At 41.7% G+C, this 17,621-nt stretch overlaps 2 protein-coding genes across 2 annotated transcripts in view; one reads left to right on the top strand and one right to left on the bottom strand.

The window, feature by feature from the left end:
• LOC122784180 (general transcription factor IIF subunit 2-like) overlaps positions 1–17,621 on the bottom strand; it is a 40,682-nt gene that overhangs the window by 6,464 nt on the left and 16,597 nt on the right. The gene's annotated exons all lie outside the window — the stretch shown is intronic.
• Positions 14,474–16,175, top strand: kctd4 (potassium channel tetramerization domain containing 4). Its single transcript, XM_044049318.1, has one exon. It carries the CDS (start codon positions 14,747–14,749, stop codon positions 15,521–15,523), a length of 777 nt encoding a protein of 258 aa, XP_043905253.1. The 5' UTR covers positions 14,474–14,746; the 3' UTR covers positions 15,524–16,175.

The following is a 17,621-nucleotide window of genomic DNA, read 5'->3' as shown; positions in this document are numbered from 1 at the left end:
ATATGTGAACCCAGTATTGACTAGCTCATGATCAAACACCGGTCTTTTGTTTACACGTTTATGGTGAAATGCTCAACATATTTGTTGTCATTCTACTTATTTATTACATCTTTGTTTGTCTGTCCTCTCATTTTTGATTGTTAATGTTATGTTTTTGTTGTCAATTTTAAAAAAAAGGAAAAAGCAATTTCTCCCTTCCAACACTCATAGTGAACTCAAAGACAGAACGGTATCACTAGATCAATTCTCCTATGTTTCTTCCAGTTCCATCCAGGTTTTTCTTCATTCGTCCTTTATTATAACATGTATTAGTTATTTTGTGCTGCAGAACAGCAACCTGCTGTGAACCACTTTTAACTGCCAGTGTGAATGTGACAGTTTAACTGTTACTTTCACTCTTTTCCCATATAATAAACTATTATTTAAGAAGATGATGCAAAGATACTGCAGACAGGATCATTAAAAAAAAAAAAAAGCAAAAATGTAGACCTGGAAATGTACACAGATAAAAATGATGCACTAAAACTGAAACTGAGTTTTCATGACATAAAATCGTGTTAAATCAGGATAAATGAGTTTCTATCTTCTACCATTTTATACATACTGGCTTTTTCAGTTTTATAAAAATGTGGAAAAGCATGAATCAATAGATTTAAACCAGTTACTATCAAGTCAGCCTTCTTAAAGCTTTTCAAAACACACTGCTTCATGTTCTGCTTTTTCTTTTTTACCCGACTCTCCCTCTCATTTATTGCATTTATTTTTCAAGTTGTCCTTTGAAAAGCCAGCTTTTAGCGAATTATTCCACTGTTCAAAACAAAGACCTTTTTCCCTTTTCAACCGTTTGATGCCTCTTCTCGTCCACTCCAGTCATTTTCACACACCAGTTTCATTGTTTATCCTCTTTTTTATTTTTTATTATTTTGTGTGTTTCGACTGACCAGGAGTCCAGTTGGTGAGCGTTGGCGTTACATTGGCTGCAGCTTTGTCTATTGTGCATTGTTGTATGAATTGGCAACTGTTTGTATCTGGACGGAGAGACGGAGAGAGAGGCTGAGTTTTTACATTCTCTTACAGAACAGCTGAGGATCTCCAGCTGTCAATCGCCGTCATCCAAGTGTAAGTGAATCCTCGAGGAACACATGTCCCTTGTCATCACGCTGTCCTCACTCACACCCACTCTCTCTTCCCATTGTCTCTGTCCCTCCCAGTCAAAAAAAAACAAACAAACACGGGGGCTGAGACGCGAAGAAACTATTCCAGGAAACGACGCCTCCCCGTCCCCGACGTCACCTGCTGCGACGTCAGTCTCTGATGACGGAGACGCAGCGGGATCAGCAGTCAGTTCTCCAGTCTTTGTATGTATTAATCATTCTTGGTATACTTTAGTATTGGATGTCACCGCAAGTCTTCATTTCAAGTGGAAATGAATTGAATGTACGCATTTGAAGTCATCAAAGTCTTGAGTCCTGTGTGAGTCATAGACGTTGTATAAGAATGGACGTAGTTATCCACTTTGAAAAGTGAAGCCTAGGAAGTAGGACAGGAATATAGACGATAAAGCACACAGCACACACGAGTGTGATTGCTGCCCATCTTTGATAAACGTTAGATACTTTTACTACGATTAGTTTGACGGATGTCGACAGGGAAAACGTGGGGAGCGAGTTCCAGACGGACAGCGACTCCAAGACGACTTCCGGCCCGTAGCAGTAGCCAATCAGCATGCAGCTTCCTAAGGCCCGCCCACGGTCAGAATCGCAAACAAAAAACCACGGCGCAAAGAACAAGTGAGGGAGCGCAAAAAAAAGAGTGAGCAAACAAAATTCCGATCATTGCAAACAAAAAGTGTATTTTCAAACAAATAAAATACAATATTTTTGAATAATTACATCGATAGTTTAGTAGGGTTGATTTTTGTTTGCTCACTTTGCTTTGTGAGAAGTGTTGTTTGAAAATATTGACACCACTCTAATTCCACACAACAGGAGCCGGGTGACGCCTGCCTGTCTCACCAAGCCACCATTACTCATTCCAGGTTCTGGAACAGGTCAAAACAAGTGGATCAGAGAATCAGAGCAAGAAAAAGGTAAAATCTCATCTAATCTGTGCTTATCTAATCCAATGCAATCATGTGACTCTCACAGGTGGTTAAATACATCCGTGTAAATGTTATACACCTCAGTTGTTTGGATTAAAACGACACAATGTAGATTTTAAGATTATTTTGATGGGGATTGAGCAGGTCTGTGTCGCCTGCTTTGACAATATGGAGCCTCTGGTTTTGGGTCCGTGCCACAAAAAGAAGTAGTCGTCGTGGTTATTTTGAACATGATAATGATATAAAATAAAATAAAATGACAATACAATACAAGCTGCGAAAGGAAAATACAATGATTTCATGTACTCTGCAAAGGGCTGGGACGAACTATTACATTCTACTTTCCAATGACTCACTTTTGTTTGTTGCTTTTTGTTTTATTTCATTATTGTGCTGTTACTTATGCTTGCAAAACTTTTTTTGGGTGTTAATAGACATCAGTGTTTCCCTTACGGGGAAGACGGACACTGACACAAACTCTTAAAGGAATCGCGACGTTCATGTTTCTTTTACCGACAGCAGTCGATATAACACCTGAACATTTGTCTGAACCCGACATTGAACTAAACATCAGGACTCCGGGTGCTGCTCCAGTTTTTTTTATCTGCTTTTCAGGTATTTACTAACAACTTGCTCCATAAAATATCAGAAAACCTTTAGAAATGTTGACCGGTGTTCGTCAAACCTGGTAATGATGATGTTCTCACAATGTCTTGTTTTGTCCACAAACCAAAATGTTTCACTTTTAATGAATTCTTTGTTATCCAGAGTAAAGTAATGAAGAAAATACTCACATTTAAGAAGCTTAAACAATCGGAAATCTTGTTTTAATCATGAAAAAAATGGATTATTGATTATCAAAATAGTCGCAATATAAAGTTCAAAATTAAAATGAAATCAACAAATGTTAAGAGTAGAAACAGTAATTGCAGGAGCCAGTATTGAGTTCATTTAGTTCAGAGTTAATAAATGCAGGATTACTAGTTACAGTGTCATTTGTGAACAGTTAAAGTCGCTAACCGTTGGCCTTAAGCCTTTGAGAAAATATTCTTATATGAGGAAAGGAACGTGGCTTTGTGGACCTTTATTATTGTTATTAAAACCTCTGTTTATTAGATTACTGAAGAGTACAGTGGACCCTTGATACCTTTGACAGATATATTTAGGGTTAGGGTTTCTGACCGTTATGTTACTGTTAAATCTATAAATCCTCAGTCACAACCTGGAATACTTCTGCATGTTGTTGTCGATGGATGTGTTATGTGGATGGAAATATAACCAGGATGTACGAAACAGTACCTGCGAGTCAAGCCCATTGGAACCTTTAGGAATTAAGTTTACGTTTGCCATTTTATATTTTTCTTATTGTCAACAAATCCCAGAAAAACATAAAACGGGCAGAAACGTGTACTGCACTTCTTGAGTCAGAATCAGGAGGCAACAGTGAATGTGTTCAGGCCAAATGAAGTCACATGTGATGCTGTGGCGATACGGACACAAACACCCACATAGATGCGGTGCAGGAACATGTCAGCCAGAGCACCAGTGTGGCTCCGTGAGTGTTGTTGCTTTGAATAGACTGTGGTCAACAATAGAGAGGAAGCCCTGTGGCACAGAGGAGAGAAACACACAAACACACAGAGTGCAGGAGCTTCTCAGCAGCACCGCTTCACTCTTTTTTATTCCCAGCCTTGACATGTTTACTGTTAATCAAAGCCGAACAAAAGCGGAACGTCTACCGTCACCATGGCGACCAAACACATGCCACCTGACGTCGCGCGTGTGTCCCGCCACATTCCGTGGAGTGCCCGCCAGGGTCAGCCTCTGATCTCACGAACTCTGGAGCGAGCGTCACAAGTCTCGCTAATGTTCGTCTTCGCCTTCCACACAAAACTGGATACAATTACATGCAATTATTAGCTGTGAGCCAATAACAGGTCTAAAAACACACACCCACACACACACACGAGAAGCATGTGTGCATGTGTTGGTGCTGCAGCTCCACTGAACATCCCTGATGTGCAGGAGCTCTGGTTAAACACGGTCAAGGCTGTCCACCGATGAAGAATGGCTCCCCCCCTCCCCCCTGTTCTGGTTTTCTGGATCCAGGATCCAGAACGAGGACGAGAAGAGTCTTTTTCTAATAAGATCACGGGTCGACGAACAAACGCGGCCAGCGTAGCTCAAGGTTTCTGTGAGTGGGAGGAACACTTAAGATGGAATACTGGTCTCTTGTGTGTTGTAGAGCTGGATCAGTAGGAGGGTGTTTTTTATCTGTTTTTATTTGAATTTTCAATTTAAAAAACAAAAACCCTGAATGGAAAATAAGAAATAACAACAAAACAAAAACACCTTGAAATATAAAAGTGTTAAGGCTTGAGTGATTTTGACTGAAATTGTGACATCAGAGGGACGTCATTATTCTCATTTTCATTGGAAGAGCATTATATGTATATTTATTTATATTTATATTTATTATAATACCTTCTGCTTCTGCCACTGAGGACTGAGAACATGTTTAAATGTAAACAAGACAGTGAAGCGGAGAGATAGTGACCCACAGCAGGGGTCTCAAACTCAAAATGACCTGAGGGCCAATGAGTAGTCTGGTCAGAAGGGGGCCAGTCTAGAAAGACAGAATTTCAAAGTAAAAGCATTTGTTTTGATATTGAATGATGTATATTTTGCAATAGAAAACACATTTATAACACAAACAATATATACACTGAATCCAAATAACACTCTAAACACACATGTGATGAATAGAAGTGAATGTATTATTATTATTATTATAATAAATATTGCTAACAAACATTTTAGTATTATAATCTGTCCAATATTCTACGCACTGTCACGAAAATCGAGAATCTGAGACCTCTGATTTAGAGGCGCTTCACTCTCTGGTTTTAACAAGTCCCTTTTCTCCAGCCTTTGTTGTTAAAAACACACCAATACACACTGACAGCGTATCACACTAAAGTTCAGGGATTCAATAAAAACATAATCTCTGGTTTCCTTCAGCTGGTGTCACTGTGCTGAGACCCTGCAGCTAAACAGAGGAATATACAGTCTGCTGAGACTCAGTCTGTGAATCACCCACTTTTTCTATTACTTTCTATTCTTCTGCTGTGGCTCGGGCTGAGGAAACAGCCGATTGTTCGCTGAGGGATTCATGGTTTTGTGAAAATGAATTCATCAAGAAAGAAAAATTCAAAACAAAACAAAAGGAACTCAAATGACTATACAGTATTGTGCAAAAGCTTTGGCGTCGACTGCTTTGTTGTTTTTACGTCTGCGATCGTTGACATTTGGATCGGAACGATGTGACGATGGCGTGAAGTCGGTCTTGTATATTAACAAGCTGTCAGTGACTAACTTGTGCTTAGAGGCACTCGGGGAAACACGGTGTGTACATTAATACATGCAGGGAAAGGTAAGAGAGTGAATAACATGACTCTGATTTGGTAATTATTTAAGGATAGAGAGGAATGTGTGAGTGAAGACGGCAGAGAGAAGGGTCACTCGTCCACCCCCTCACACTCATCTCTTACTTCCATCTGCTTCGAGGCCTTTCCCTCACAGGTCTGACCTTCCTAATGTTAAACACAAGAAAACAGCTTGCCGCCCACCAGGCCTCCCATCACATCGTTCCTGTCTCTGGATAAAATAACCTCCTCTTTTCCTGCGTGTGCACAAACACACACACACAGAGCATATACGGGCGTTAAAGCGGCAAATACACATAAAAGTCAGTTATTAGCATGCAGAACGGAGGCTGCAGCTCCGCATCGTGAAACTATCCTCTTTTCTTTTCTGGTTTTCGTTTACCAAAACTAATTTGTCTCACAAGCAGCAGCAGCAGCAGCAGCAGCAGCAGCAGCAGCAGCAGCAGCAGCTCTGACTCATTGCATAAGCTGCTTCTGTGGCTGCGCCTCAGGCCACTCGAACTCCAACAGACGTTTCACGATGATTCCATCGCTCCTCTATAAACATGGTTGCTCTTACCTCTGATCTGGACCGAGTTCTGACTGAAGCCTGATGACCTGCTGGTTAAAATGCTAAGTTTGAGGTGATTTTAACTCTGACTAATCATTTTTAAAACCTTCAGAATGACGTGTTACCTTATACTGTATAAGCAACATAAGGACAGCAGCAGTGTAGTGAGGTGGAAATGGAAATATAAGACTTCTTATAATGTTTGCATCACATTTCCAGAGGAAAGGAAGAAAGAAGGATCAGGAGAAAGAAAAGAAAAGAAGCCACTGGGAATGACTTGAGTCAGTGTTACACTTGGAAAATGTCAGGGAATTAATGGAGGGAAAATGGCCTCACTTTGGGAAAAGTGTAGTGATGTAGGTCTTAAAGAATGTGATGTTCAAACTCGAGGAAATAAGCTTGGCGACAAGTGAGAAACACTCATTTTTCTGATGAAACACTGCGACACAGACTCCACAGTCATTATGCGACAAAGCAACTCAGACCCTGTGATTAATGAGCATTGTTTTCATTGCACCACATTCTGGAGAAAGTTCTGCCAAACCCTCAAATGTGAAATTTGCTGTTCAAATCACAGACTGCGAGCGGTAAAGTCATTACACAAAAACAGTGGCAGGTAAATGCTCCAACTAGACCTTTATCTGACACTACAATAAGATCACAGACTCTAAAGAGATACACAACTGTGTGTGCGACCATTATTTGTGTCCCCTGACACACTGTACTTAACACCTTTTCGTGGAAACACAGTGTAGGTTCCTGCCACTGCTCAGGTTCAACACAAATACTTTGAAGGCATATTTGGCTTTTTATTTTTCCCTCCACACTCCTTTGTACATACTGTATGCTCATTCATGTATAGTATCTGGGGGGAAAAACAAGCAGTAACCATGGCAACAACTGCATGGCAGGGACATGGCAACACAAAGTGAGCGCATCTTAAATAGACTGCATCAGGCTGGAGTCGAGTTGAGCTCAGGTTAATCTCTCGCCCTCAAATATCAGTTAAAAAAAACCATGTTCAATGATCAATTTGGCGCTTTGATATTTACAGCTTTAAATAATCAATCCATCAATCAGGGCTACATTTTATTTTTGAACTTTCGTAAGTTTTCACTGAACGCTCTGAAATGGGAAGGCTGTCAAAAGTCTTTGATATGAGCAACGTGAACCACATCATTACCTCTGTGATGTCAGTGGTAATGATGGTGTTGCAGGTACATGTGAGGGGATAATGATACAGCTGCTATAAAAAGCAACGCGTTGCCGGGCTCACAATGACAGCCGCTCGAGCCTCGTCAGAGAATATCAGTGACGCCATGAAAACCGGTGAAGCTGTGCTTCTCAGAGCGCCGGAGCAAACAGACGGATTCATGTCCGAACGGAGCGGAAATCATTTTTTAGACATGTCGCCTCAAGAATCTGATCAATCACAAAAACTGTCCGTGCACACACAACAACGAAAAAAACCAGTATGTACAGAGAGGGTATTATTGACTGCATGGCTACACAGAGAGCACACAAGGAGAGAGAGCAGGGATGCATTCACATCAGAGACGGTGTGTGAAATGGACGTTGTCCTCCAGTGGCAAAACAAACTCCGGTTGTGAAGATTTGACTGGCAATATGTCAGTGTTTAAAACCAGATTCACATTAATCCGTTCATTTTCTATCCTCCACATGAGACAATCCCAGCTGACACAGGGTGAAAGGTCGCCAGTCCATTTAGTGTCCACTTAACTGCCACCGTGTGGCTGTTAAACGGGAGCGTCATTTATAAAATTGACATAATGTGCTATTGAAGAAGATCTGAAACTAACAACCGAGACCATTAACTCCACTGGAAAACGTTTAGCATTTAGCTGCAACTAACTATTATTTTCCAAAATCGATCAATCTGTCGATTATTTCAGAAAATGTTGATCAGTGTTTCCTCAAACCGGGAAAGGATGATCCTCTCAAATGTCTCATCTTGTTGTCTTGTCCACATTTGAATGATTTCTTAGTTACATGGAGAAAAGAAACCAGAAAATATTCACATTTAAGAAGCTGAAAAATCAGAAAACCTGCTTTAATTCCTTAAAAACACTCAGACCGATTAATCATTTATTAAAATAGTTGACGATTCATTTAGTAATCGAATAATAATCGAGTAATTGTTTCAGCCCTAAAATCAAGCGAGAAGTAACTTCCACTTCTGTTCAAACTGAGTTCTATTAGCAGTGGAGTCGCCCCCTGGTGGCAAACTGGCACTTCTCTCCACATACACGTTTCAAACTGCAGAACTACGTTCATTTTCGTGATATTTGGATGGTCGATTCTAGTGTGAACTCCGTCTGCACCAATCAGAGGAAGAATAGCATTTTTTGCGTCGCTCTCTCTTTTTGGTGAGCGGAGAAGAAGTGAGCGAGGACCACAAACTGCGTGGAGACAGGTTGAATACGGACGCCTCCTGGATTCATGTGGAGAAGAAAGGCGTCAGATCTCATCAGAGCCAGCTGTTGCATGCTTTCCGCATTACATGACATCTGTGCTAATAATTTGGTTAGTGCTTGGAGAATGGGATCATATGTGCCGGTTTCCTGAGAAGCACGGATGCTCACGTTGATGCTCCATGAAAAGGATCTAGAGATTTGGATTTGTACGCACATAAGGGAAAAGCATTTCCCTTACACCGTTAGAGGCCTGAAACAGAAAAACAATGCATTTGACTCACATCAGGAGCACAACAATTAAGCCAAGCATTAGCTGTAAATGAATCCCAAGACGGTTTTCATCAGCAAAGGCACACGCCTGTAAACAGACCCTGGTCTATACACGATGACACAACAAGGAGGAAACAGGAGAGAGGGAATTAGTCACTGATTGGATCTCCAAATATAATTTTCCATTAGAGCTCGTCACCACGAGGCCCAGAGGCTGCTTCATTAAAGGAGTCCATTCATTAGCTTTGTAGAGGATGAATGGATGGACAGATGGAGGGATAGGTAGGTAGATAGGTAGCAGTGGACGTGCACGACAACATGATTAGAACGTGTCACTAGTTCTTTAAAGAATCAGCGGTGAAAAACATCACTTCCACGGAAGCTCAACTTTTCTTGAGAGTCAATGGAGCAGTCTAGACTGCTCAGCTGCTCGTTGTGTGTTATTTGCTTGCCTCATTTTTTTATTTGTACAAATACACTTCCTTGTTCTAGTTGTTCGTTTGCAGAATAGATTTTATGTAAAAATAATTGGCCCTGGAACGAGTTTCCCCCCGTTTCAAAGACCAGGTAGTTTGACGAGTTTGGTGTGGAAGAACTTTCCTGACCCGCACAGAGCCCTGACCTCAACCCCATCGAGCACCTCTGGGATGAACTTGGAGAAGAGAATTGCGAGCCAGGCCTTCTTGTCCTACATCTGTGCCTGATCTCATCAATGCTCCACATAATAGATGGACACAATTTCCCATAACACAAAATCTTGAGGGAAGTCTAAAAAGAAGTGTGGAAGCTGTTAGAGCTGCAAAATGGGGACAAATTCATGTACTTGAATATGTCATTGTCCAGTCCCTGGTCAGGTGTCCCAATACTTTTGTCCATACAGTGTAGATAGACAGACGGACAAACTAAAGAAGAGCCGATGGTTGTCTCCGTCAGACAGAGCGGATGTGTTGAACTTTTATTGCTTGTGGTAGAAAAGATTGTTTTATGAACCGGTCCTTGTGACAGCAAAGCAGTCACAACACTCTCCCCGCTGCCTGTGACATGCATTCATCTGCTGCATACATAATGAGAACCAGTTAACCATTCATTTACTGACGGACTGGACTGCTCTAAGTCAATCTCTCATCCTTACCAACTCCCAGCCCTTTTCAGAACGGTGCATCACGGGTTTAAGAGCCACAAACAGAATTACAGCATATTTCAGGGGTGACGAGCCTCCAGCACCCACGCTGTATACAGACCATAATATATACGACCCTCAAGACAACGCAGAGAAGAGGAAAAAAAACTAGCAGCAAGTAATGTTTTCTGCGATAAAAGAAAATAACCTTTAACCGGAGATAAACATGTCCCTCAGATTGAGATCCCCGCTGATTTCCTGTCATTCCTCAGTCTAGGTGAACAAAGCGCTCACGTAACACGAATCACGACGAGTGTCAAGAGAAGACAGGAGGACTCATAATGTCATACTTTCCCAGGGGAAGGAACAAACTATTATTATTTTACAAGAGGTAGAAAGGGTTTTGGAATAAAGACAGACAGTCTGACAGTGACAGTGATGACACACAAATGATGATGTTCTTGTTTTGTCCACAAAGCAAAATGATTCCGTTTGTAATGATTTCTTTCATCATATGGAGCAAAGAAATGAAGAAAACATTCACATTTAAGAAGCTGAACCAATCAGAAATCTTGTTTTCATCATGGAAAAAGCTTCAAAATGATTAATTGATGATCAAAATAGTCATTAATCATTTATTTGAGTGATTGTTTCAGCTCTAGTCCAGACAATATTTAATCTAAAAATGGTATTTAAATACACATTTTCTTCCGATGTAAGCCATATTGCGCGAATATGCGTGAACGTGAATACACATACGCATATGTTGTCTAGTTAAATAATGATTGTATTTGCAAAATACAATGTGCAAAACATGAAAGTTAATTTCCATTTCCATACATATTTTTGATTATATTCATTTGAACCTTTCAAACATGCACAGAGAGAGAGAGAGATGGAGAGAATACAGCTGACAGACTTCCATAATGAATTAAGCAAAAGATTGACAGCTCCGAGCTCATACAAGACCCTATTTTAAGTGGTTGCCATGCCAGCTTCACAGCAGTCAGTGGCTCCATGTTACACCACAAGCTCTGAGAGCAGCGCCATGAATAATTCACCACCTATAAGAGGTGGAGCGCGCACCAATTCAGGGGGGTTCAATTCAAACAGGTTCCAGTGAAGAGGCAAAACAGTTGTGACGGCTTCTCGCCCGACTTTGAAGACGGCGGCCGTCTTTAACGAGCCACTTTTCATCAACGGGAGGCAGAAAGCAGGTCAAACCTCCCACAATCCGCTCCGCTGCATCTTGGCCTCGTTTGCAATTCCAATCGAGTGCTGTTGATGATAGCACTAATCGCTTATGATTAGAAAATCACCGCAGAGGCAGAGAGAAAGAGAAACATACACACAACAACAGGCAATATTTCAGTAACCTGCACCAATGATGTGTTACACTTGGTTTAGGGTTAATTAATCTTCCACTTACAAACCGCTTCCACTTACGACAGCGGCTCTGGTGTCAAACTTCACAAATGATTCACAAATATCACACGACTGTCTCTCACAGTCTGTCATTTTATTTTTGTAGAATTTGTTGTCGACAGGAAATATTCCAGGACATATTAACTCCTGAAAATGTTTCCATTTCTTGTTGAATTTAAATGAGCAGACACATTTGTTTTGTGAACTGAAAAATGTACAGCAAAAAAATAGACAGATAATTCAAAGTTTTGACTTTAAATCAAGATCAAAGTTAGAATCCTAGAATATTCATACCAGTGCTGCAATGATTACTAAATTAATCGTCAACTATTTTCACAATTGATTCATCGGTTTGAGTGTTTTTTTAATAAATAAAACAAATTCTGAGTTTTCAGCTTCTTAAATGGGCTTATTTTCAGTTTCCTACGTCGATAAAACTGAATCATTTTGGTCTGTGAACAAAATAAAACATGTGAGAACATCATCGTTTCAAGGTTTGGGATTAACCGATGACGAAAATAATCCTAATCTGACATAATCTATCCGACTGCTTTTGCAGAAACAAAAGGAGCACTCTTTAATTATATTATATTTTATTGTGATTTGACTCATTTTGGAAGAAATAAATATTCGTACTCCTTGTGACATTTTGCTGCGTTGCTATGAGACCAGACCCCCTGAGAAGTGGCCTTAACGTCTGATGGGCGACTCTTTGAATGAATTACTCAGTGCTCAACCTGTTCATTAAGAACAAAGCAGCAGTGGAGCAGGTGAATGAGTGCACATTAGGTGCTTGTTTAAGCGTTAAAGGGGTTGGGAGACAAGACAGACGGAATCGACTCTGCTCGGAGTTTGTTCCACCGCGGAAACAACGAACCAGAGGAGTTTGGACTGTGACACCAGACAAGTGTAGCCAGTGAGGATCAATGATGGGATGACAGAACAAGGAGGACGAGTATTAAAGAAACACGGAGTGAGGTTCAGAGCAACAATGTTAAAAAATCATCTGTTCATAATTTGGCAGTATAATTATTCCACTCTTCTTGGAAGACTTTCCTCAAGACTTTTAAAGTGTTTCTGTGGGAATGTGTGCCCATTTATTATGTAGAGCATTTATGAGGTCAGGCACTGATGATGGACGAGAAGGCCTGGCTCGCAATCTCTCTTCCAGTTCATCCCAAAGGTGCTCTATGGGGGTTGAGGTCAGGTCAGTCCAAGTTCTTTATAGTCCTTGCTTTGTGCACTGAGGCACGGTCGTGTTGGAATAGGAAAAGGGACTTTCTGAAACTTATGCCACAAAGTTGGAAGTGTTATGATTGCCCTTCATTGGAGATAAGGAACCTAGAGCCTATGGAATTAGATTTGTGTCAATATTTTCAACATGTCTTCCACTATGAAGTGAGAGAACAAAAATTAACCACAAAATAAAATACGCAAATAAAATAACGATTTAATCATTGGAAAATACACTTTTTGTTTGCAATAATCGGAATTCTGTTTGCTCCGACTCTTTTGTGTTCGCGCTCGCTGATTTGGTCTTTGTGCCATGGTTTTTTGTTTCTCGATTCTGACAATGGACGGGAAGTAGTCCCTGGAATATAACGTTTATAATCTGACAAACGTTCGAGTCTTACAATTATTTTGTCGGATGTCAACGGGGAAAACTTGGGGAACGGGTTCCAGACGGACAGCCACTCCAAGCCCATGACGACTTCCGTGCTGATTTTGTGGTCCATTTTTGTTAGCTCAATTCATAAAGTGTTGTTTGCTTCTTAAAAAGTGAAAATACTGGCACAAATCTGGTGTGTTTGTTTGGCAACAATGGAGGAGAACGCTGACCTCGAGAGCTGAATCTCAATAATGAATTCATTGCGATAAGTTCCATTTCTAAATTTCCCCTTTCGGGAACAGATAACGTCACACGCTATCTTATCTTACATAGCTAATGTGTGCAACTGTAGAGGACATTCACATTTTTTTCTATTTACACTGTTGGGAGTTATATTTTGGAATAGTGCAACGATGAGTTTCAAACAAATACTTTAAGGCGCTATTTTTGGGTTACTTTAAAGTATGTGCCCGTATACATAAATGCGTATCTGTACATACTGTGTATGGACGTCCTCTTTCTCCATATGTTCCTTCAGAGGAGGAAACATATTTTTGGGGATCACAGAACAGGCACTTTTATAAGCAGTGTGTGTTATTGTTTGTCGTTTTAGTCAATGACGTTTGAATAAAGTACTAATAATAGTACTCATCCAAACACAAAGTGCAACTGTATATAATATTCATAACCCGCTGTCATCTGAAATGGACTGTGATTGGTCGCACGAGTACGAGCGCAGAATCACAGGAAACACGCACTTATGTTGGTGTAAGTGTTTTCTACCATGTCAGTGGACTGCTGCAGTTCCCCGAGGATCGTCAACTGTCCATGGGATTGGCCAGTTTAAAATCTGGCCTTCACAAACAGACCTCTGTTGACCGTAACTGGTACATTTCCTCAACAGGACCCCAAAAAGCAAAGAGTCAGTCACCGCACAGGCAACACTTACTCGCTGGAACAGAGCGCTGCTTGTCACCTTTGCGTGAAAAACAGGGCATTTTACATAAATGCATTTCCTGTTGCTCTCATTTGCATAAGTAAGTACAGCAGCCTACTTGTCCCCGTCATAACCAGAGGCGAGACAGCGAGAGCATGCCAGCAAAAAAAAAACCCAAAATAAACTGGATCGCTTTCCAAACAGGTTCCAGTTCACATAGAGCGCTGTGTGGTAAACAGATGGATTTGGCTGCAAAAGGAGAGTCATATTCAGACTCACACACAAACTGAGACAGTTTCACAGCAACCCCCCCTCCATCTGGTGGTGTGTGTGTGTGTGTGCATATTCCCAAAGCTCAGCTCTGCACCTTTTTTAATCAGTGATAATTAGGGAAGGGGAGCAAACAGAAAGAGCTTGTGGAGTTTTGTGCTTTTATCTTGTTAGCTCACATATTCCGTCTCTTTCCTCCCTGTATGTGACGCTGTCTGCCCACCCACTCTTGAGAGTGTGAGAGAGGGGAGAGAGAGAGAGAGAGAGAGAGAGAGGAGGGACACCAAGCAGCACAGAGAGCCAGTCTGTTTCCAGCTCCCACTTCACTGTAGCTCTTCTGCCAGACAGGACTCAGCCTTCCACCATCACACACGCTCTCAGAAACATTCACTCTCTCTCTACACGACAGCTGACAACACCTTGTGCAGATTCTTCAGCTGCACCACAGGCTCACACATCTCAAGATTCAAGAGAAAGAGAGAGTGCGTGAACACGTTGACTCAATTTTGTGCTGCACACACAAACGCAGGCACACCACCAGCTCTGAGGAGGCTGGTCCGAGGTTGGAAAAGGTGACTCGAGCATGGAATGGAACCTCAGAAGGATGGAAAGTGAACTGAGGCACATCAATCCAGATCTGCTGCAACCCAGCAAGAGCTTCAAGAAGCCGTCCTCGGGCACCATCACCCTCAATGTGGGCGGGTTCCTCTACACTGCCCACCGTACCACGCTGTCCAAACACCCAGGCTCCTACCTGGAAGAGTTAGCCAACGGTAAGAAGCCGGTTCAGCACACTGACTCCATGGGTAACCCGTTTATTGATAGAGATGGTCCGGTTTTTCGCCATGTGCTCAATTTCCTGCGAACTGGAGAGCTCCAGCTGCCCGACGACTTCAGGGAGGCGGGGCTCCTGCGACGGGAAGCCAACTTCTACCACCTGAGCGAACTGGTGGAGGCCGTGGTCGACTGGGAGAGTCAGAGGGCAGCCCAGCGAGAGCCCGCGTTTCTGGAGGTGACGGATAGCCACGAGAGGTCACAGGGCCTCAAGGTGTACTGCAGTGACCCCACCTTCATCGAGAAGGTCAAGGGGCGACTGGTGCAGATCTCCAAGAGCCGCCTGGACGGCTTTCCGGAAGAATTCGAGGTGTCGTCCAACGTGATCCAGTTCAGGCACTTCATCAAGTCGGAGAGTGGCTCGAGGCTCGTTCTGAAGGAGGACAGCACATTCTTGTGCACACTCGATTGTCTTAAATTAGAGGCAGTGATGCTTGCACTAAAATCGGGCTTCAAGCTGGTCACCAGCCTCGACAGCAGCAAAGGATCTGTGGTGGTGGCTGAGGCCCTGCACTTCGTCAAGTAGGATGGTGGCAAAAAAAAAAAAGAGAGAGAGAGAGAGAGAAGGAGAAAAGAGTTGTGCCTGATTCCATTTCCACCCTGCTATTGTAAGGTATCGGGTTGAAGATCTTGTAACATGTAATGTGTCATGGTTTGGTAGAAGGAAATTAGGTGGTGGACTGTCTCACAGGATAATGTTAAAGTGATAGTTCAGATTTTTAGGTTGTATGAGGAATCAACTGCAAACTGATGTTTGTGTCGCTTTGTAAAGCACTCACTCTTTGCACCAAAGTCTACAGAGAAAATCAGCGATATCAGTAAGTTGAGATGTGGTATTTTTTGTTGTTTTTTTACGTTTGAGTTCAAAATCCTTTTTTCCGATTTACTGAAGTGACACAAACTTACCAAATGAAGCAGTAGACAGTAGTAGCAGCTCCTACTGTATGTCCCTGCAAACTAAAAACACTGATTTTCTCAATAGACTTTGGTAGTGGAGAATGATGGGGTTACAAATTTCAGTTTCCAGTCAGAAACGATATTGGAGACTTAAGCAGGCAAAGATTATGAGGTGAGCCTTCTTTTTTTTTTCTTAAATGGCTAAAATCAGTTTGATGGCAGCTATTTGTCAGTGAGAGCAAGCATCAGTTCTAAGGCTGGTTCTCACACCTTTTATTGAAGTCAGCATTCGATCAGCATCTCTTACAACCACACTTTGGAAAAAAAAACCTGAACTATCCCTTGAATACCTTTACAGGACGTGACAGAAAGACTCGTTGACACTGACCTCTGCACTGCTTTGTGATCTAGTCATTATAGAATTTAGAGAAACTAACATTGACATCAGCATCAGTGGTTTCTAAATAGGATGTGATTTCACACACACACAAGTAAAACTGTCATAACGTGACACTGAATCCGAGAGACAAAAGGTGTCAAACCGAGACTCTCGCCATCAACAGCATAATCAGTTGATTTGTCTCCGTACAATAAATGCTTCTGCTGCTGCTGCTGCTTCAGCGAAAACCAGCCGTGATGTGCACCGTCGTGCCATTCAGCTTTTACTACGGTGCGCGTGTGAGCGCGCGTAAATGTGTGTGTGCGTTTGTGAGCCGTGTTACAGTTGGTTTAATGGCTTGTGTTTAGTTTATTAGCCCAAAGGATCCCGAGGGGGTGGGGTGGGGGGATGGGCTGGGGTGGATCCACATCAGACTGAACCGGAGCTAAGTGTCTCACATGTCGACCAGTGCAAAGAACCACGGTTACTGTAAGGGCTTTGAATCTAGCATGATGCATGTGCACTGAATACACTGTGTGTTTGTTAGTGCTGTGAGCGTCTGTGAAGCCGGTGCCACAACGATGTCGACGACTTTTCATTGTGAATATTTTACAAATAAAGGTGACGCTGAAACTATTGGCTCAACCATGTATTTAAAGAGGGGGAACGTGTGTGTACAACTGAATGCCATTGTGTTTAACTGTGTTAATACAATATAGTCGGGGTATTTTGTTTGCATCTGGAAAAGATTCATTAAGGCCCATCAGAACCTGTTCTGCACAGTGTGTTACTGTTAAAATGTCCCTGTTCTGGAACTTTCTGATAGACACACAGAACAAACCTTAATCAATAACATTTTCTTTTCATAATTAACTAATTTATCACTTGGGAACATCATTTGTCCACGTCTGGAAAAGGTTCCCAGAGACATTAATCATTTAAATAATAGAGGGTTGCCATGCTGCTCAGTTTTTTGTTGCCTGAATAAAAGTATTTCTTCTCCATAACTCTACCTATACACATACATTCATGTGTATTACTGTGGTTTACATTTTACAGTACTCAACTTCATTTTCTGTCAGTTTGGGTATGTTTTGTATTATTCTGTGATGAACTGCTGAAACTCCTCTTTCTCGATCCTGTCTTGAAATAAATTTCTACCAAAAATCTACAGCTTGAGAAATTGTAAAGACAAATATCAACACGAAGTTTGACAACAGGAGATTGTGTCCGCGGAGGTACAGCTGATTTGAGACACGTCTTCTTTGATTTTTTTTCTCAATCCCTCTCAATGAATCGTAGTATTTATTCAATTTCCAAAACAACATTCGTCTCACAATTCAATTAC

The sequence above is a fragment of the Solea senegalensis genome, linkage group LG2 (genome assembly GCF_019176455.1).
Source record: "Solea senegalensis isolate Sse05_10M linkage group LG2, IFAPA_SoseM_1, whole genome shotgun sequence".
Lineage (NCBI taxonomy): Eukaryota > Metazoa > Chordata > Actinopteri > Pleuronectiformes > Soleidae > Solea > Solea senegalensis.
Note: the sequence above shows the minus strand (reverse complement) of the source record. Positions and strands in the feature narration are given on the sequence as shown.